General features: G+C 36.2%; 1 protein-coding gene across 3 annotated transcripts in view; it reads right to left on the bottom strand.

The window, feature by feature from the left end:
* Nucleotides 1–1,736: 1,736 nt before the first annotated feature.
* Nucleotides 1,737–21,553, bottom strand: part of LOC127447376 (double-stranded RNA-specific editase 1-like) — a 216,039-nt gene continuing 196,222 nt past the window's right edge. For 2 of the 3 annotated variants that reach the window (XM_051709208.1, XM_051709209.1), the window contains exons 8-12: nt 18,244–18,470; nt 14,760–14,928; nt 5,731–5,912; nt 2,797–2,975; nt 1,737–2,275 (exon numbers count right to left, since the gene is read on the bottom strand). In XM_051709208.1, the coding sequence (XP_051565168.1) occupies nt 2,099–2,275; nt 2,797–2,975; nt 5,731–5,912; nt 14,760–14,928; nt 18,244–18,470 (934 nt within the window). In that variant the 3' untranslated portion in view covers nt 1,737–2,098. The remainder of the gene's footprint in view (nt 2,276–2,796; nt 2,976–5,730; nt 5,913–14,759; nt 14,929–18,243; nt 18,471–21,553) is intronic. The other variant, XM_051709211.1, reaches the window with a different exon arrangement.

The raw sequence follows: 21,553 nt of genomic DNA, 5'->3' as shown, positions 1-21,553 counted from the left end.
TTTAACCCTAATATGATCATAATTTACTGTTCGAAACCCATAAGGTGTATTTCTTCTTGGAACACGAAAGGAGAACTTTTGAAGAATGTACAGGCTCCTTTTTTGCATGCAATGAGAGTTCATAATGACCATGTCTGTCAAACTCCAAAAAAGGACAAAAAACATAAAGTAGTCCATATGTCTTGTGCATTATATTCCAAGTCTTCTGAAGCCATACGATAGCTTTATGTAAAATTTAAGTCATTTTTCACTGATAATCTCCCTCTCAGCTGCAGCTGTCAAATCTCATTTTTGTATCTGTGCAAATTGGTTATGATGCACATGAGAACCAATGGAATTTTCAGCATCAACATGGCCTTTTTTTGGGGTCTTTTCTGGCTTTAATAGCAAGAGGACAGTGGAGAGCTGACAGGAAATGATAGGGGAGAAGAGTAGGAATGGGATTGGGAAAGGACTTCATGAGCCAGGACTCATACTCAGGTCACCCATGATGCATCAGCTTTATATGTCATGAGTGCAGCCCGCTAGGCTATGGCTCAGACCAACATGCCCTTTTTGAATCTGAATGTAAATGCAAATGAGATTTCAGAGCTTTTGCGGAGGGAAAGATTATCAGTGAATAGCTATTTAAATGTTGGTCAATTCCTCACGCAAAGCCACTGTACGGCTTCAGAAGACTTGAAATATAGCGCACAAGTTAAAAAAAAACTTTTTTAAGGTGCTTTGATGGTGTTTTTGGTCATATTTGGAGCTTGACAGTCATAGTCACGGTGAACTGTCCTTGTATAGAAAAAGAGCTGCATTAAGATTCTTTAAAGTTTCTGGAAGAATGTGGACGATGAAGTACAGGTGAACTATTCATTTAACACAAGTGTATCTGAATCACACTAACAGGAACCTGCCATTTGTGTGGTAAGTTGGAGTCCATGCAGCTTATTGGTCAAAACAGTGTAAAAACTAAAAAAGTAGGGGCTTCTAAAATTTTTCATTTTAATTGGCTAGTGAAGCACTATGCCCAGATAAAGGGCTTTGAGCAAGGCCTGAATCAAAGCGATGTGCCTTACACAATACGAAAATGCATTTCAGACCTCTGAGAAATTTATATATATTTTATATAATTTATCAGTGCACTTTGGTTGCATCCATAAAAGGACTATTCCATCATCCAATTCAAAATAAGACCAGTTGGGGATACAGTATATATTTCCAAGCTCTCAAGAAACCATATGCAAATTCATGTTTCCCTCTGAAGTTAAATTAAAATCTGAAATCTATTCTGACTATAAAGACATGTTATGCTAAATCTACACTAAAGCCTACGAGTCCTGACAAAAGTTTAGTTTCTAGCTAAAGGGACCATGCCGTGTATTTATTATCTAAATGATTCCCTCTCTAAGATCTGGAGGAAATGGAATAAAAAATAAAAATATGCATATGATTTGCATATTAAAGAGAACCATGCTCAACAAAGGTGAGCCAGCATTAGGGTAGGCTGGACCAGGAAACCCGTGCACAGATGTGTGGTCGACCTGAAGCCATATGCATGCACATTAATGGCATCAAGGTTTTGTCAGAACAACCCTCTCAAAAAAAAAAAAAAATTTAAAAAAAAAAAAAATTTTAAGAAACCAAAACAGAACATAATAAAAACAAAACTATATATATATATATATATATATATATATATATATATATATATATATATATATATATATAAGATTAAAAAAAAAAACCCGAACAAAATAAAAACCAAACAAAACTAAAATAAAAAACGAAACCCCAAAATAAAACAAAACAAAAAACAAACAGAAATGTAAAAAATTAATTTTTTTCCAGTTACAAATGACATTACTTCCTGTTATCTGCTGTAGGCTAATGCCGCTAACTTCAAAACAAACAATCATTTACATGACAATCTGCTTCTACATTAAAATTAAAATGCAAATTTATGATTGCACACAAAGAGAGAGCAAAATGAGACACTAAAGGGCTCTTGGTTTGTCTGAGAACAAACACAATCACACACACACACCCACACATCAAGTGAAATATTAACAGCTGGTTGTTGTCATGTCCTGGTCTTTGTTTTGGTCCCTCTTCAAGAGTTCAGGGAGAACTGGTCCTGTTCTATGGGCTTTTTCACCCAGGCGCCCAGGCCTGCTTTGTGAAAGGCCTTGATGAGCGTTTGCTTCGCTGTGTGGTACTCCACTGCTGCTTGTTTGGCTTCGTGGTATGAACTGGGCTTGGCCACTTTGATCCGAAGAGTTGACAACAGCTGCGGAGAGGGAAAATGAGAGGTGACACTTTTAATTTACTCACTAACTGTTTGCTTATGCGCTGGGAGTGTGCCTATAATGCCTAAAAGCTCGCTAGATTTTAATAAAAACTTTAAATGGATGGTTCATCCAAACATGAAAATTCTATCATCATTTACTCACCCTCAAGTTGTTCCAACCCCATCTGACTTTTTTTTTTATCCTTCCATGGAACATAAAAGGAGATGTTAGGCAGAATGTTAGCCTCAGTCACCATTCACTTTCATTATAAAAGATGCAATGAAAGTGAATGGTGACTGAGGCTAAGATTCTGCCTAACATCTCCTTTTATGTTCCACTGAAGAAAGAAAGTCATAGGGGTTGGAACAACTTGAGGTTGTGTTAATGATGATAGAATTTTCATGTTTGGATGAAACCTAGCGAGCTGCCTACTTTTAGGCATTATAGGCACAGTCCTGGTGCACAAGCAAAAAGTTTCAATGTAATGCATTTTATCATATAAAAAAGGTGAGAGCCGTACCTTAGAGTACAGCCGAACCCAGCGGCTGTATAGGGCGTGCTTACAGAGACGAGAGGGTCTACCCATGTCATCCTTGCCTGTGGTGGCATTGATGACTTCTAGAGCCTGGTCTCCCACAGCCCAGTTCACACTGAAGTTGGGAGCCTTTCCTGGCTGCCGTGCCTCAGCGTTACTGATTCCTGCAAACAAAAACCACAGTGGAAAGGCAAATCAAGAGACAGCCTTTTGCTACTCTGTAGGTCCATACAATGCAAATTAATTGTGACCAAATTTTTTAAGCTCCATAAAGCACATAAGTAATCCATAAGACTCCAGTGGTTTAATCCATGTCTTCTGAAGCGATCCAATTGGTTTTAGGTGAGAAGAGACCAAAATGTATCACCCTTTTCACTGTACATCTTGTCATTGCAGTCTGTAAGCATGATCATGATTTCAAGCTCGATTACACTTACTAGTGCTTGATGCATGCAAAGAGCACTAGATGGCGCTAGGAAGTGTAATTGAGCTTGAAATCATGATCACCAAGAAAACGTGTGGATGTCAAGATTTACAGTGAAAAAGGAGTTACATCTGTTCTCATCCAAAACCGACTGGATCACTTCATATGACATGGATTAATGTTCATATGTCTTATGAATTACTTTCATGCTGCCTTTATGTGCTTTTTGGAGCCTCAAAGTTTTGGTCACCATTCACTTGCAGTGTAAGGACCTATAGAGCTGAAATATTATTCTAAAAATCTTTGTGTTCAGCAGAAGAAATAAAGTCACACATCTGGGATGGCATAAGGGTGAGTAAATGATGAGAGAATTTTCACTTTTGGGTGAACGATCCCTTTAATGCTGAATATTTGTTGACTGACATAATGATGTTTTTTCACTGCTGTTTTGTGGACTGATCAGTGATCATATAAACCAGTCTAAGGGGCCGTTCATACCAAACATGTCCTTGCGTCTATAAAAAAGCTATATGGTATACAACAAATGGAACAGAACACAAGTGTCTTTAGACATGATTTTACAAGTAGAAGTCCTTTTCATCTTGCTACAGCATCTAAAAAAAATGTGGCACTCTTGCACAAGACACTGAAAAAAAAAAAGTGAAACTGCGCAGCGTTCAAACATATCCATCTAGAGCAAATTTACATAGAAAAACAAATAAAAAAGTGCAGACGGACAGAAAAACATGTTTTGTGTGAATGGCCCTTGAAATGACACAAAACATAAATGGCTTATTGCTCCATTCATTACTAATTTAACAAAGGAAAAAAATACAAATAAAGATCATTTCAGATCATTTACACACATGTCAGTCTCTGAGCAAATTTTCAGGTAGAATTATGAAGCACAGGTGGAGTACAACAAAGGTTTTATGTTTCAACCTACTAATTAAATGGAATTTTTAAGCAGAACACCTTTAAAAAGCATGTTCTTATGGGAATCTGATGTAACCCAGTGCAAAAGCTGTGCAGTATACTTCACATGATGCAGGACAAGGACCATATAGCAAAGTATAAAAAGGTTATAAACTTCATTAATTGTAAATACTTCTCCAAACACAGCTGTTTTCCAGAAAACATTCTGAAATTCAAGTAATTAAAGGGATAGTTAATCCAAAAAATGAAAATTCTCACCATTTACTCACCCTCATGTCATCCCAGATGTGTATGACTTTCCTTCTTTGCTGAACACAAACAAGGATTTTTAGAAGAATATCTCAGCTCTGTAGGTCCATACAATGCAAGTGAATGGTGGCCAGAACTTTGAAGCTCCAAAAAGCACATAAAAGCAATATAAAAGTAATCCATAAGACTCCAGTGGTTTTAATCAATGTCTTCTGAAAGCGATATGATAGGTGTGGGTGAGAAAAAGATCAATATTTTAGGTCCTTTTTTAGTATACATTTTCCTCCCTGCACAAAGAATGCGAATCGGCAAAAACAAAAGAAAGTGAAAGTGGAGATTTATAGTAAAAAAGGACTTACAAAAGGACTTAAATATTAATCTGTTTCTCACCCACACCTACCATATCGCTTCAGAAGACATTGATTAAAACACTGGAGTCATATGGTTTACTTTTATGCTGCATTTATGTGCTTTTTGGACCTTCAAAGCTCTGACCACCATTCACTTACATTGTGAGGACCTACAGATCTGAAATATTCATATAAAAATCTTTGTGTTCAACAGAAGAAAGTCATACGCATCTCTGATGGCATGAGAGTGAGTAAATGAGTGTGTTTACATGCACGTTCTTACACCGATTATGCTTAATGAGCCGACAAGGTGTGTAAACGCAATAAACGGCATTCTTTTATCAGTGTAAGGTCATAAACGGTGTAAGAATAAACCGGTCGACATGGGAAGATTTTTGCTCATTACACCGATTTCGCATGGCATTTATCGGTGTTCTCACCAGCTTATCCAATGTGCACACGTGTTGGGCGCATGTCTCTTCACGGTTTGACATCAAAAGCAGAGAATAACACGATTATTTCACATCTCATGTTAACACGATTTCCTTGCTTTGTCCGATTTTTAAATAAGCTGATTTTTTGGGAGTAATCAGTGTATTGGTGTGCATGTAAATGTGCTCAACAATGAGACAATTTACATTTTTGGGTGAACTATCCCTTTAATTGAATTGTCTATAGACTGAGCTGATAATTTTTTTGCTTTCTCTATACGAAAAAAAAAAAAAAAAAAACTGACAATATGAGAAATCCCACTGGGGCATATGGGGCAAACTTTAAATTACTGAGGCAGGCCACCAGTGTACGATGGGGAGATAGAGGCCAAACTTAATTCGAGTAATTCATCAACCGACTAGGAAATTGAAGGTGAGTGGGGGGAAAACACTCCGTCTAGTAAATGCTAATATAATTTGACACGGCTGCCATTTTCAATGATTTAGAAGTGAAAATGTGAGCTCTTACCGCTGAGCAGGGGGCGGTTAAGGGAGAATTGCTGGGGCAGGTCTTCAATGTCAGCAATCCGCTGGTACATGGCTCGCGAGAGATGATCAGCATGGTACAGGCTGCCCAGAATGATGCTGGAGAAGTAGATTGGCTCTGTGAAGTAGCTCATTAGAGAGCCCTGGATGCCCACCACATTCCATCTGCAGAAAACACACCAAAACAAGACACAATTGAGCTGTTGGTTCTCAGCTGATTTTGTTTCAGGACCCAGATTTTATACTGGACATCAAGTGGCGGCCCAACACAGTACCAGACTTGTTTATTGTACAAAAGGTCACAAAATGTCCTTAAAATCTAACATTAAATCGTGAACTACATATGCCCAACAGAATTCAAAATTATTAGAGGGATGCTCTAGGTTCAAAACAAGTTAAGCTTTTGAAGCATAATGTTCATTACCACAAAATTAAAATATTAAGGAAAATAAAAATAAAAATGGCTGTTTAAGTAAGGTACTTACAATAGAAGTGAATGGGCCAGTCCATAAAGATTAAAATACACACTGTTTGTATAGCCACAAGACGTGAACATTACAGTGTGATAAATATTGTTTACTAACCTTATCTGTGTTAAGTTACGTCCAATATTACAACTTTGCTGTAATGACGACATAACACCAGTAAACCATGTAATCTGGTACCTCGCTGTAACATTTGTAAATCTCTTATTTTTTCACACTAAAATCATGTTAAAATGTATAATATTTCAATCATATGGCTATACTATTTAAAAAGTGTGTATTTTAATGTTTATGGACTGGCCCCATTCACTTCCATTGTAAAATCCTTACTGTAACCACGATTTTTGCTTCTTTTTAAAAAAAATTATCATTTTTGTTGTTGTAATAAAAATTATGGCACAAAAAAAACAGCTTGTCTTTCTAGTTTGAGTGTTTAGTTTTTAAGCGTCTGTTGAATTTCAATTGGCACCCAATAATTCACCACAAAAAATGTGGTTGGCACAAACCATGTTTACCTTTGTTGCAAGTGAACCAGTTTTTGAAGTAGTCTGGGACATATTTGCTTTTACCAAGCAAAGATTTGTTCATAGTTTTTTGAGAATGAGGGCATGCCACACAATCTACCCACATTGGCATCTGCCTAATCTGGCTAGCTTCTTTGAAGCAACAGATCAATTTGCACCAGAATGATTGAACAACAACAAAAGATATGGGAAATGTCTTCTCCTGCCTTTTAAAAGTTGATAAGCATATTTAATTTGCTATCCTAACTATGCATAATTCTATGGTTTGTTGCATTTTATAAATTGCACTTTAGCATTATTTTTCCCCTGCTGTCCATGGCTATATCAGAACAGACTTGCAACCCATGCGACCCACTGTACTGGAGACACGATTGCTGTTGCAATGGTTATACTGCGTAGAAGTTGTCTTCATAGGAGTAAATGATTTTTTTGGTTTGTTTGTCCTTGCGTGAAGCATTTTCAACACTTTGACATAATAAAACACTCTTTCAATCCCTGATGTTCCATCTACAACGTAAAAATTACCATGTATATAGCATGTATACAAGACAAACAGGAAACAACAGTTACAGAATCTGTAAGATCCTTAGGACTGGAAACACAAATACATGCGAGGAGGAAAAGCAATCTGGTCAGCAGCCCCGTTGTGAATGATTTTCAAATGTTCGATATATAAAATCAATCAATAGTGGATGAATTGTTTCATTGGTGCAGTTTTTCCAAACCAACTCATTTACGTCTTCATAAGGTCCCAGACTCACTTACTTGTCTCTTCCTTAGCAGTACACAATTACCCAATCAAAAGGCCTAATTAAGCCAAAATCTACTCCGTGAAACAACACCTGGTCTTTGCGGCTGAAAAGTACCCCAACTAGAGTGATTGGAGCTGCTCTCCTCGGCCTGACCAATCAACTGACTCAAATGTCAGACAGACAAAGTCCAAATTTTGCTACTATTAATACGACAACTTTTCAGCCAAGCAGACAGATTTTTTACTATCTGCATGAAGTGAGGTCAAGTTTGAAGTTTACATTGGCCCCGTTTCCACCTGGTATTACGATGCGTCTTGTGTGACCACTTGTGTTCGGATTTGGAGGGGAGGGTCTCTCTTTCATGACGACATACATCAATCACTGTGTCAGTGTGTTACTGCATGATACTAAAGTGCAACAAAGTAGGTAAAGCAAAAAAAGCAACAAAAAAATAAAATGAAAATGAAAAACTGCACGCTGTTTCTCCCAGATGCGGTTGAAGGCACAAACACAACATTTCAAGCAGAATTATCCATTATTTTAGTGGATTATCTGTAGTAAAGGAGCTTCAGGTGTTTGTGCTTGTCATCTGTTGATATCAGACACACTAAAGAAGATCCGTGGAGCTCTTGCGTTTGTGTATGTATCCGCTTTTTAAAGTTTTCCGATTGGATGGTTAATTCCTTAAAATCGCTCGTAAACGCCAAAGTTTAAACTCTTGTTTAAGCGCAGTGGCTGATTTGGTGCGTCTCTGCTGCCAGGACGGATTAGCGTTCACACCTCAAATGCGATGTGGTCACATACATTTTTGACCACATTCGTATGTGGTTTTTGTGATCCGATCACAAAACGGTTTAGACTTCGTTTAGACCTGTATTTAGGGCTGAACGCATGTGATCGGATCAACCGAAACACATCTTAATACCAGGTGGAAACGGGGCCTTTGACTAAGAACAAAGTGACTTGGAGTTTGTTTGGTTTTTACGTGCCATTTAGGAGCAGGTTTATCTGCAATAGTTGACATCCCAATAATAGACTGATGTGGAAAAACTCAAATAATTGCACAGCAGTCGTTCTGCGAATGGCTGTATAGAAAACACAGAAGATATTAGCAAAAATGTATATAGACTTGCAGTCAGAATTGATGTTTGCCCAAAAGTAATGAGTGGGTCAAAGACGTTATTCAAAAATACATAAAAAAAATGCAATTCACAAAACATTTACTTGAATACACCTCTTCAAGTCTCATTAAAAGCTGAAATTCTTAAGAATTTTTTTTTGGCATGAGTAGTGCAGAATTATCTATTATTATTATTTCTTAAAAAAATAATATTTAATATTCTTTAATATTTAATAATAAAAAAATACATAAATTTAAATACAAAAAAAACTCTTCACCAAATAATAAACATGTACAGTTTGTTGCCAATTTGTTGTCATGTGACAAAAAAATAAAACTTAATATTAATAACAAAACAGCATAAGATATTAAGTCTTGCTGTCAGAGAAATGACAATTTAGTAAACTTTGTTTAAAACAAGAAAAAAAAAAGAAAAAAAAAAATGCCAATGGGATTAGAAAAACAAATAGTTTCCCCTTTAAGTTTATTTTTCTTACCACATTAAAAATATTTTTTTCTATTTTTTTTTAAGAATAAACCTCACAAAATTTTTTTCGATTTCTCTGAAAACAAGACATGTCATTTTGCTTAAGTAAATTTATCTAGTTTTAAGAATGTTTAGATATTTTTACTAGAAAACAAGACAAAATACTAATTAAGAAAATGATTTTTTTTACAGTGTATGAATTAATAAATTGATATTATATTGCTTTTACTTGGCTGTAAAGCAAGGGTTCTAATCAAAAGAACTGTGATGCGTGAAAAAGCCACACAGTGAACTAAAGATCATGTTTAGATCAAGCACAGCTTATATAATTCATCCACCGTTAATAATTCAGATTTATGATAGAGGGATGGAAGAATTTAAAGCTGACGCTATAAACACGCAGGCAATAGATCCATGCTATGATGTAAGACTGCTCTTGAATTCCATCAAGTCAATTATGGTGAGGAAAGATCCAAAATGTAGGAGTGCATTGTAAACAAGACAGAGATCAATAACTGCCTCCGAAAAAGGTTTAAGCAGTAAATATAGCAGGGGTTGACAACCTTGAACATATACATCGATTGTTTGGGACAGTTTTAGTTTTTGAAATATTGATAGAAACGTTCATTTCACTCTTTGTTCACATTATCATAGTTTTAAACATATAGTGATTTGTATTTTTATAATGGATTTTCATCACTTAATATTGAAAGTCTGGGTCTGGGACAAGGGTAAACATTACAATTTGTACATAAAAGGCATTTGAAAAGTGCAAAAATAAAAAATTAAAAAATACGAAGGCCGTTTTAATGTGATCTTCATATAACAAAAAGAAAACTGATGAAATCTGTTTGTGTTAATAAACATCAACCTATGGGAAACTGCCCAGGGCATACATCAATTAAAAAAGTTAATTTAATGGATTTTATGTTTTTACAGAATAAACCAACAAACCAGTCTGGTTGAAAGGGCGGAACCTTTGTAATGTGTCCGTCCAGAGTCATTACACTGACGCACATCATAAACACACACAACAGTGATTCAGTGTCAGTGATCAAATGATGCGGAAAGGACCTCTTAATGCTATTTGATGTACAAGACAAGCACAGATGGAATTTGTGACAATCAAGTATTTTTCAGCCTAATAAGGCACATTTTAATTACCACAGAAGCACGTCAAGTCTTATCTATCACTAAAACAGAGAATGAGACAATTTTGTCAGCAAGCACTTTTTATGTGGAGTTCAAAGCAGAGCTTGATGCTGACTCCCTGACGTGAATCATGAACACAGCTTCACGATTGCTGTAGGAAAGCGGATAGCCACAGTCTGTAATATTGTAGAGGATGAGAGTTTAAGAGATTTAATGCCCATTGCAATTAATATGCAACCAATGGGGAGACTAGTTCTTTCAATTAGTCAAACTCCCACTTGTTCTTTGGGAAATGTTAAATGTTACTTGAATTGGTGCTATTTTAGTTCATTTCTATCTTTATATTGTGAAAGGATTTGTTTGGAAAATGCTATTTTTTTTATTATTTTTTTTCTCTGTTGACCTCTCTCATCAACAAGGCATTTCCATCCGCAGAACTGCCGCTCACTGGATGTTTTTTGTTTTAGGCACCATTCGGAGTAAATTCTAGAGACTGTTGTGTGAAAATCCCAGGAGATCAGCAGTTACAGAAGTACTCAAACCAGCCCGTCTGGCACAAAATCAAATCAAATCAAATCAAATCACTTTTATTGTCACACAGCCATGTACACAAGTGCAATGGTGTGTGAAATTCTTGGGTGCAGAATTTCCATGTGATTATCTAATCAGCCAATCATGTGGCAGCAGTACAGTGCATAAAATCATGCAGCTACGGGTCAGGAACTTCAGTTAATGTTCACATCAACCTTCAGAATGGGGAAAAACTTCAGTGATTTGGACCATGGCATGATTGTTGGTGCCAGACGGGCTGGTCTGAGTATTTCTGTAACTGCTGATCTCCTGGGATTTTCACGTAAAACAGTCTCTAGAATTTACTCCGAATAGTGCCAAAAACAAAAAACATCCAGTGAGTGGCAGTTCTGCGGACGGAAATGCCATGTTTATGTGAGAGGTCAACAGAGAATGGCCAGACTGGTTTGAGCTGACAAAGTCTATGGTAACTCAGATAACCACTCTGTACAATTGTGGTGAGAAGAACAGCATCTCAATTGCTCAGTTGCAATTATATATATATATATATATATATATATATATATATATATATATATATATATATATATATATATATATATGAATAGATGAATAGATGACTTACTCATCAGAAATTATATCCTTCGCTGGATCAAGTCGATACTTAAAATGCAAGCGTTTCTCATCAGAGTTTCGATCTTCTGATGAAAATTTGAATTCTTCCTCACTGTTCAGGATCATCTATAGAGCTTCATCGCATGTGTAGTGTGCCTTCATTCAAAAGCGATAGGAAATCGATGAATCTGATGAAGCCTGATTGCATTTTTACAGCATTGATGGGGGCGTCAGATCATTAACGTATGAATAGCGGGCTCCGCGAATGAACGTGCCTGGACCAGCACTAATGAGCTGTACCTCCAGTGAGTTTCATACGCATTACATAATCAGAGAATGTGTGTTTTTGGATTTGAATTGGTTCATTTAAAAGTAGACATTTCATGGTTTCTATAGACATATTTATCGTGCCTGTGCGACAATTATATGCTGAGTTTTGGTTAATTTTTGATACGTGCTCCAGAAAAAAGTTTACGGAGACAGAGGCAGCAGAAAGTGCATCCTGTTTTTTTTTCTTTCTGTATTTTACAAAAGCACAACATTTTGTTTCTATTGTGAGTGGACACAAATAAAAGTAGACCCTTATCTGTACGGCCATCAATGATGGAGTATTTTAAGTCGTTGCTGTTGTTATTAGAAAAAAATCCAAGTGATCGCGCCGGCACCTCCGTTGACTCCAGAGGGTTAAAATAATTATTCTCAGTTTCAGTGCTGGGTAGTTACTGTGTTTTGGCTTTGTCGCACAGTTTATATCAGTGGGAGGGGGTGATGTGGCACAGTGGTTGACGAGAAAAAATAAATAAAAAATGGCACTTCTGTGTCAAAAAGGTTGCCGACCCCTGCAATATAGGCTTAAAGAGCAGGTACTGGCCCTGGCAGAGGAGACGCAGACTTCTAACAACACAACACAGCTATTCATCTCAGTAGATGTTCCTTGAGTTAGAGTATGAATGTGTCAGCCTGTCCCTGAGCAACACATGAACTGCTCCAGCCCTGACAAAACACAGTTTTCTTATGTAAATGAGAGCAATAAACCAAATCAGCAAACACTTCAGTATCAATGAGATGGCATCAACATGACATGGTCGCTGTCATGGTATTTCAATGCTTCAAATAATGCAATTCTGTAGAAATGTACATAATAAATTCACAGCACCTGATGTGCAAAATAAACATCAGCTATGGTGGGTTTAGTTCACTAAACAGCACTGTGTAAATGAAGGCTGGCAAACTGTAATCTGATTAAATACTTTTCACTGGTGTTACAACCCTTGCTTCATTTGTGATGTGACAAATTCTCTTAAAAGATTAATTTTCTAAGATGGTGTCAATAGCATCACAAAACATACACTGCTGATCAGACTAAAATCAATAAATCATACCATTAAATATATTTTTTTTAAATAACAATCTTTCACATAAACATTAAACAATGTAACCCCAATGATATATTTAAATGAACAGTTAAAATGTAAATTAATAACTTTTTTAACATGCTGGGAAAACCACAATATTCACATTTAAGCAGCCTCATCTTCCTCTGAATTTGGAAGTTTTTAAAAAATTTTTTTACCTAACAAGTTTTTAACATTGATAACACCAATGACATGAAATCATCGGACAAACATTCTTTTTACATTATTTACATTATAAATTACTTATTTTGTTTTGCTTTTATGCTTTACCCAAAAACAAATAATAAAATGGGTAAAAAAAATAAACACATAAATATCTGTATGTCATAGAAGTGGTGCACCAGATGAAGGGGACAAGGATTTTTTCAGGCGGTTGACAAATTCAAATATATTTCTGAAAAATATAAAAAGTGTAAACAATATAAATTCAAACCACTTCATGTTATTTAATAAAACGCTGTTTATAGAATTATGCCTTTTAAATGTGGTTTCATTTCCATGAATGAAAAGGGACATATTTGTCACCATATTTTGATAATGACCCAATGGCGAAATGGATCAATTTATTGAAAAGAACCAACTCAAAATAATAATTTGCATAAAAATCAGATCATCACAATGGCCTATGGCTTGCGAGCACGTTTTACTGTACATGAGCTATTTGTAGCTGAATTATTTTAAAGCAAAGCATCACTAGAAAAATTTCTATGCTCGATAAAACTTTTCATTACATTACCATGATTTACTAATTTCCATGCCTGAAAAATACCCTTAAAATTCCCTGATATTTCCAGGTTTTCCATGTCCACAGGAACATAACTTCTACTTTCAGATAAGTGCCTATTTTGCACAAAAAAAAAGGGGGGTCTGTGTATCGAGGTGCACACAGGCTAATCTCTCATTAGGACCTGTGCTCTCTGGTCACAGCCATCTCTGACACGTCCTTATCTCACCATTCACAGCTGCTGGGCGACAGAGTCAGACAGCACCACCCACTGACCTCACATGATAAATGAACACTACCTTCTCCACTGCTGATATGCATTTCTTTCTTATTTAACTAGGGTTAAAGCAAGGAATTTTAAACCCACACACCACAAGTATACAGCCTGTCAATTATAATGTCTGGTAAGAGTCAATGGGAAATTATAATTCATAAAGCTCTTATAATATTCCTATCAGTGACACTGTAGTGACAGGTAAAGTCTCTACCATGTGTGTGCAGTAAGATTAACCAGAAGGTTTCAGACTAATCATTTTACTGAACTGACCATCATTCTAATGAAAAAGGCACTGTTCCAAAACCAGGCGAGCATACTAGCTAGGTATCAAATTTATATTACATTCAATACTAAAAAGTATCATAAAATGTAGCTGAATTAATTTTTTTAACTGAGTGTGTGCTCTATGTATTGTACGTGCATAGACTGATGCATTTTTACTAATGTAAACAACTGGAATCAATTGCGATTCTATTCATGCACTTGTTAAGTGGAGTTGCTGGATATGTAGAGCATGCAAAAATCTCTAACTTAAAATGTTCTATCTTGGTTAGGATGCTATCTCTGAAGGCACAGTAAGACAGCTCACTAGGTTTTGGAGTCAGGGTCACTAATTAACTAAGATTTTATCACCGAAAGTGTTTGAAGTGTGGGGCAGAAACTGCCCTCTCAGTGAATTCCCTTTTATTTGCTAACATTTGACCTTTTTCATAATATTCTACTCTAGGTTTATCTAGTTATGGGTTTAGAAACCAAAATGACCATTTCAATTAACTGATTTAAATAAATGTTATAAATGTATGCCCTCATAAAGGTAAAACATGGCCTTGAAAATCAATTCCAGGGAGCACAAATCAATTTATTTATCCTTATTAATTTAATATATATATATACCTGTATATAAAATAATTTATACATGTTGCCCGATACCTTGCGATTTTGTCACTGCACGACATCGTAAGCAGTCGTTCTCCCTGCAGAACTCCGTCCCATGTCTGTATGGTGTTACTAGTGCGCACTGGGATGGTCCCCTCACCAGATTCGATCTTGGTCCTCAGTTGGCCTCTTGCCTTCCTGTTTGGGTGTCTGTCGCCCTGGTCTGAGGAGAACAAAAAAAAAAAAAATAAAATAAATAAATGCTAAAATGTACAATAATGTTCTACAGGTTAACATTATGTAATGCATTAGATCAGTGTTTCCCAACCAATTTGAAAATGATCAAATTCCACAAAATAAATAAATGCATGAAAAAAAATAATTTCAGGGATCCAAACTCCTCACCTTTCGGATAAATTCGCCGTTTTGAAACAATAATCGGTCACTTTTGTGATTGTGAAGAGCCTAATGATTAATGTGCAAAAGTGACTGATATTTATATGCGTTAAGGGGCTTTCACATGACTCACATCAGCGCTGCAGAATACATTGAAGTCTATGAAGTGACGCCACTTCACACCAAAGTGTTTTTCACACACATGAGAGTAATAAGCAACAAGAAATATTTAAAAACTGTCCAAATTTGTGAAGAGACATTGAATGTCTCATAATTTCTTTTAATTAAATATTACCTTCTCGTTTCCAAGTATCAGAGACCCCAGTTATTGAACTAATTTAAATTCACCAAGAAAATGCTTAGACCTAAACATAAACGAGTCATTTTATTACTTTCTGCTGTCAAAGCAACTGCAAGCTTTTTTTCTCTCTTCCAAATACGTTTTCAATGTTTATTGTGTACACCTCCCACTTTTTTACGTGGAAAACTCGTAAAATCGACCTTCTGTGATGCTTTCTGCAACGCTTATCAGGTGGAGTGCAATGTGGCGCTTGACGCTGGCATTGAACGGAGCGTTGACGCCTCGACTCCTCGAAAATGCGCTTTACAATGACGAAAAAACATTATTGAAACTCAAAATTATTACTATTAGGCTATTTTTGTCCTCTTTTCAGATAAAAGTCATGCTCAGCAGTTTAAATAGGGTACTGTAGGAAAATGATACCGTAGATCTGCTTTGTGTTTATAATTCTTCTACTGAAGTCAGTAGATTTTTAGCCATGCAAGTTTTAATAAAGGAGAACATTATTGAAACTCACTATTATTAGACTATTATTGTTGTCTTTTTGGATGAAAAATAATGCTCAGACTGAAGGAAGACTATAGATCTGCTTTGTTCTTTTAATGCTTAAACACTATAAAGTCTCTTGGTAGATTTCGATCATGAACGACTCAAGATGATTCACAGACTCACTCATAGCACATAAGACGCTCATTTGTTGCCACCTAGTGACATTTCCAGAAGGGGTCACTGAACTAATCAGTAAATAAAATTGAACAAATTTGTGAAACAGAAGCAAGCCTCACCAAAATACTCTTTATTTTGCAGCTAATTCTGCACAATTGTAAACTTGAATAAACTTGAATCACTAAAATAGCTGGAATTGGTGCTTTTAACTTATTCTTTAAAAAAATATCCCCAGAAAAAATATTCGTGGACCAGTGATTGTCTTACCTTTTTCGCCCCTTATGAGTTTGCATCCCTGTCATTTGTTGTGGCATTGTTGTTTTTTCATTACCCATTTAGCGCTCTTGCCACCTGTGACCTCACACAGTGTAGCCTACCTATGTGATTTGATTTGATTTGATTTATTTTTTTGCATAGCCGAATTTCAAACATTACAAGTAAACACGCTACTAAGATGGACAGAAAACATGGACAAGTTCCTGAAAAGGAAAAATATTGACAATGGTTAGCCTATGTGGGATAGTGGTGTGCCATAGAATTTTTTAGTTGTAAAAAGTGTGCCGTGGCAGAAAAAAGGTTGGGAAACACTGCATTAGATAGCATAAACTAACAAATAACATTTGTTATTCTTGGTTAATGTTCATTTATACATATGTTAAATAATCTTAGTTCATAAAGGATTAAAAACAACATATTTTTCATTTTGGTTTGTTCCAGACAGGAATATAATTTTTTTGCTCCAGATTTTGTGTTCAGCGGCTTACTGTACAAATGGTATCCGGTTAGAAAGAAATAAAAGAACAGTTAATAAAGTTTTTTGTTGGATTTTTCCCCTTTTTCACCCAATTTGGAATGCCCAATTCTCAATGCGCTCCAAGTCCTTGTGGTGGCGTAGTGATTTGCCTCACTCCGGGTGGCGGAGGATGAATCTGTCTGAGACCGTCAACACGTGCATCTTATCACGTGGCTTGTTGAGCGCGTTGGCATGGAGACAGCGCGTGTGGAGGCTTCACGCCATCCACCGCGGCATCCATGCTCAACTCACTATGCGACCCACTGAGAGGGAACCACATTATAGCGACCATGAGGAGGTTACCCCATGTGACTCTACCCTCCCTAGCAACTGGGCCAATTTGGTTGCTTAGGAGACCTGGCTGGAGTCACTCAGCACGACCTGGGATTTGAACTAGCGAACTCCAGGGGTGATAGCCAGCGTCTTTTACCACTGAGCTACCCAGGCCCCCCAATAACATTCTTTTAAAAATGGGTGATATACCAGTTGGGGTGTTGCCTGATCTTGCAAGAGAAACAAGCAACCAGGTCTGGCAAAACAAGCACAAAGTAAGCGACTTGCCTCACCAAAATTAGCGAAAATAAGCTTTTCATTTTTTCCCTTGTTTTTGTTCCCGTTTTCAGTTACTTGCTGCACAAAATGTTATTCGTTTTTATTCCATGAACCATTTCTACTCCCAGCTATATGAAGCAACCAATGTTAATGTACAGAACTTTTAAAGTATATGTAGAAATGAACCAAGATTAACAAATGCTGTAAATGTGTTGTTCATTGAGTTTATAACTATTGCATTAACTGATGTTAATGTATACAACCTTATTTTAAAGTGTTACTGGAAAAAAAAAAAAAACATACACATAAGAATTAGCTTGAACTATAATTGGCAGTCCAATTAAAACATTTCTGTGTTTTTTAATAACTTGAAACGGCTGAGACAGAATAATAATAATAATAATAATAATACAAATAGGCAATATTTTCTAAAAATGTTAATCTACTCCACAAACTAACAGATTTAATCAACCACCGTAAACGTAATGTAACGTAAAGCAGTATAATTGTGTTCTCCTGTCGTGTTTCGCTTCAACAGCTGAATAATTGTACAACATATAATGCAAAGCAGTTAAACACTAAATGATTTAAATCCAACGCTCAAGAGCAGAATTAATCAGGCCACAAGAGGAATCGACAAAGCCAGCTAATTAAAAACACTGATGAAATTTGTTTTTTGAAATGCAGTCAGACAGTCAGAATTAAATTATAATTAAATGAGTGCTGATCACAAGAGGAACCATACTGATCTTATTTGAATACAACTGTTAGGTTTTGATCATTCATTGCCGACAAGGGTTTGAATAAAATAATTTTAAGTGCTTATCTACCTCTGGTAAGATCATGTAGAAAGGGATCAAAAGAGGCTTTGACTGAATAGTTGGGGCTCTTAAAGTCTCTCTCACCCTCTACACCCGCTTCGTGGGGCGAGAAGATCCGAGCGTCTCCGCAGGGTGACGTACTGATGTACAGATGGAACTGGACGTTGTCTTTCAGCCGGTAGCCACGTTTATCACACTGCGTAAATACGGACTTCTGCTGCTCCTCTTTGTTGTTGCTAAATTTAATGAAACAGAAACATTTTCACATTTCACATAATAACATTTTATGGTACGATACCAGCAAAAGTATCATGATACCACTCCTGTTGTTTGTATGTTTCTTATACAGAATGTGATGGGTATTTTATACAGTTTACATAATAATGATTAAAATTCTTCTATTATTATACTGAATTAGAATATCATTAATATTGCTCTATTCAATTTATATAATAATAATAATAATAATAATAATAATAATGTGATAAAATGTTTGTGAGTCCTTTTTATTTTTATAGTGCTTTTCACAGTGCACATCGTTTCAAAGCTGCTTTACAGAAAGTTCTCATTGAGCAGTTTCATTGAAAAACATCATTGAAAATCATGCCTTAAATATTTTTTTTTTCTTTTGGCCCCCATAGAGTAAGCCAAAGGCATTCAAGGCAAGGAAACCAAAATTTCATAAAATGTTAATTAATTGAGGAAAAAAAAAAAAAAAAAAAAAAAAAACCTTGGGAAAAACCAGGCTCAGCTGGGGAAGCCAGTTCCCCTTTGGTTATATAGCATGAATCTATTGCCAATATCAGTTAGCTATATATGTAATACAAGCTATGTATTAACTAAGTAAACGGAGTACATTTTTGGTAAAAAAAATGTAAACTATAGGATATTGATTGAGATGTAAGATTAATGATTAAGTGTCTTCGAAGTTCATCTCGAAATTGACTGTGGAAGTGAATGTAGATGCAGTGTCCTTAGTTATTTGGCTAATAAAGGCTTTAGTTGGCAGTAATTCATAGTCTATGTATTTCACTTTAAGAAAAGTGATGCAAGCTGTGGTCAGAGAAGCGTTACTCGGTGTTCGCTTGTATTTCGGTTGATAGCAGTTTATTAAATTTGATTTTGATTAGTTGTTCAGCACTAAATATGACATTAACAGCAACCATTTAGCCTGAAGTTAGTGTAGTGTAGTTAGTATTTTAATGAAAAGAAAAAATAGAGAAGGCTTGCCAGCTACAAACATAAACTTGAGCTATGCGCTGACAGCAACAGGAACAGGAAATGCCATAAAAATTTTTATTAATAATAATAATAATAATAATAATAAAAAAACAGCTCATAGGAGTCATTCATTCGTGAATCTGACTATACTGCTTTTTGTTTGCAAGTAGCCAGGCAAGATTATTTTATGTTTCTGCAGACATAACTTTGAGTATGAATGTTAATATGAACATTAGTACTATACAAAGGTAGTTACAGTAGTACTATATTTGCGATAATACAGGTTGCAGAATACTGTGGCACCACCAGTATTTTGAGCCTTGGACACTGTGAAACTACCATGGAATCATATAATATTAATTGTTATTTACATATACATCCTGAAATTGTATATAATAACATAAAAAATAAATTAAAACATGTAATTCCATGTCTCATTTCCTAGTTGTCTAAACATCCATCAGGTTACATTAACATTGACAAATGACACATGGATTATATAGCAAAGACTATACAGTTGTGCTCAAAAGTTTGCATACCCTTGGAGGTTTGGTAACATATGTACCATTATTAAAGAAAACATGAGTGAGCAGGCAAAACACATTTCTTTTATTTCTTATGGGATTCATATTCAACTGTAGGTTATAACAGAATGACACAATCATAAAACAAAACATGGCAACAAAGAAAAAAATGTAATGACCCCTGTTCAATAGTCTGCATACCCTTAGTTTTTAATGCTGTGTATTGCCCCCTTTAGCATCAATGACAGCATCCAGTCTTTTGTAATAGTTGTCTATGAGGCCCCAAATTCTTGCAGGTGGTGTAGCTGCCCATTCATCTTGGCAACATGCCTCCAGGTCATGCAAAGTCTTTGGTCGTCTTGCATGAACCACACGTTTGAGATCTCCCCAGAGTAGCTCGATGATATTAAGGTCAGGAGACTGTGATGGCCACTCCAGAACCTTCACCTTTTTCTGCTGTAACCACTGGAGGGTCAACTTGGCCTTGTGCTTAGGGTCATTGTCGTGCTGGAAAGTCCAAGAGCGTACAATGCGCAGCTTTCATGCAGAAGAATGCAAATTGTCTGCCAGTATTTTCTGATAACATGCTGCATTCATCTTGCCATCAATTTTCACAAGATTCCCCGTGCCTTTAAAGCTCACACACCCCCAAAACACCAGTGAGCCACCACCATGCTTCTCAGTGGGGATGGTATTCTTTTCACTATAGGCCTTGTTGACCCCTCTCCAAACATAGCGCTTATGGTTGTGACCATAAAGCTCTATTTTGGTCTCGTCACTCCAAATTACAGTGTGCAAGAAGCTGTGAGGCGTGTCAAGGTGCTGTCGGGCATATTGTAACCGGGCTTTTTTGTGGCACTGGCGCAGTAAAGGCTTCTTTCATTTTTGTTGAAGTATCATTGTATTGTGCTCCTTGAAGCAACCACACCGTCTTTTTCCAGAGCAGCCTGTATTTCTCCTGAGGTTACCTGTGGGTTTTTCTTTGTATCCCGAACAATTCCTCTGGCAGTTGTGGCTGAAATCTTTCTTGGTCTACCTGACCTTGGCTTGGTATCAAGAGATCCCAGAATTTTCCACTTCTTAATAAGTGATTGATCAGTACTGACTGGCATTTTCAAGGCTTTGGATATCTTTAAATATCCTTTTCCATCTTTATAAAGTTCCATTACCTTGGTCAACAGGTCTTTTGACAGTTCTTTTCTGCTCCCCATGGCTCAGTATCTAGCCTGCTCAGTGCATCCACGTGAGAGCTAACAAACTCATTGACTATTTATACACAGACACTAATTGCAATTTAAAAAGCCACAGGTGTGGGAAATTAACCTTTAATTGCCATTTAAACCTGTGCGTGTCACCTTGTGTGTCTGTAACAAGGCCAAACATTCAAGGGTATGTAAACTTTTGATCAGGGCCATTTGGGTGATTTCTGTTATCATTATGATTTAAAAAGGAGCCAAACAACTATGTGATAATAAATTGCTTCATATGATCACTATCCTTAAGTAAAAGATCAGTCATATTTTCAAAATCAATGCCAAAATTTCACAATTTCTGCCAGGGTATGCAAACTTTTG

Source organism: Myxocyprinus asiaticus, chromosome 10 (genome assembly GCF_019703515.2).
Source record: "Myxocyprinus asiaticus isolate MX2 ecotype Aquarium Trade chromosome 10, UBuf_Myxa_2, whole genome shotgun sequence".
Classification (NCBI taxonomy): Eukaryota; Metazoa; Chordata; class Actinopteri; order Cypriniformes; family Catostomidae; genus Myxocyprinus; species Myxocyprinus asiaticus.
The sequence above is the reverse complement of the archived record's forward strand: the minus strand, read 5'-3'. Positions and strand labels throughout refer to the sequence as shown.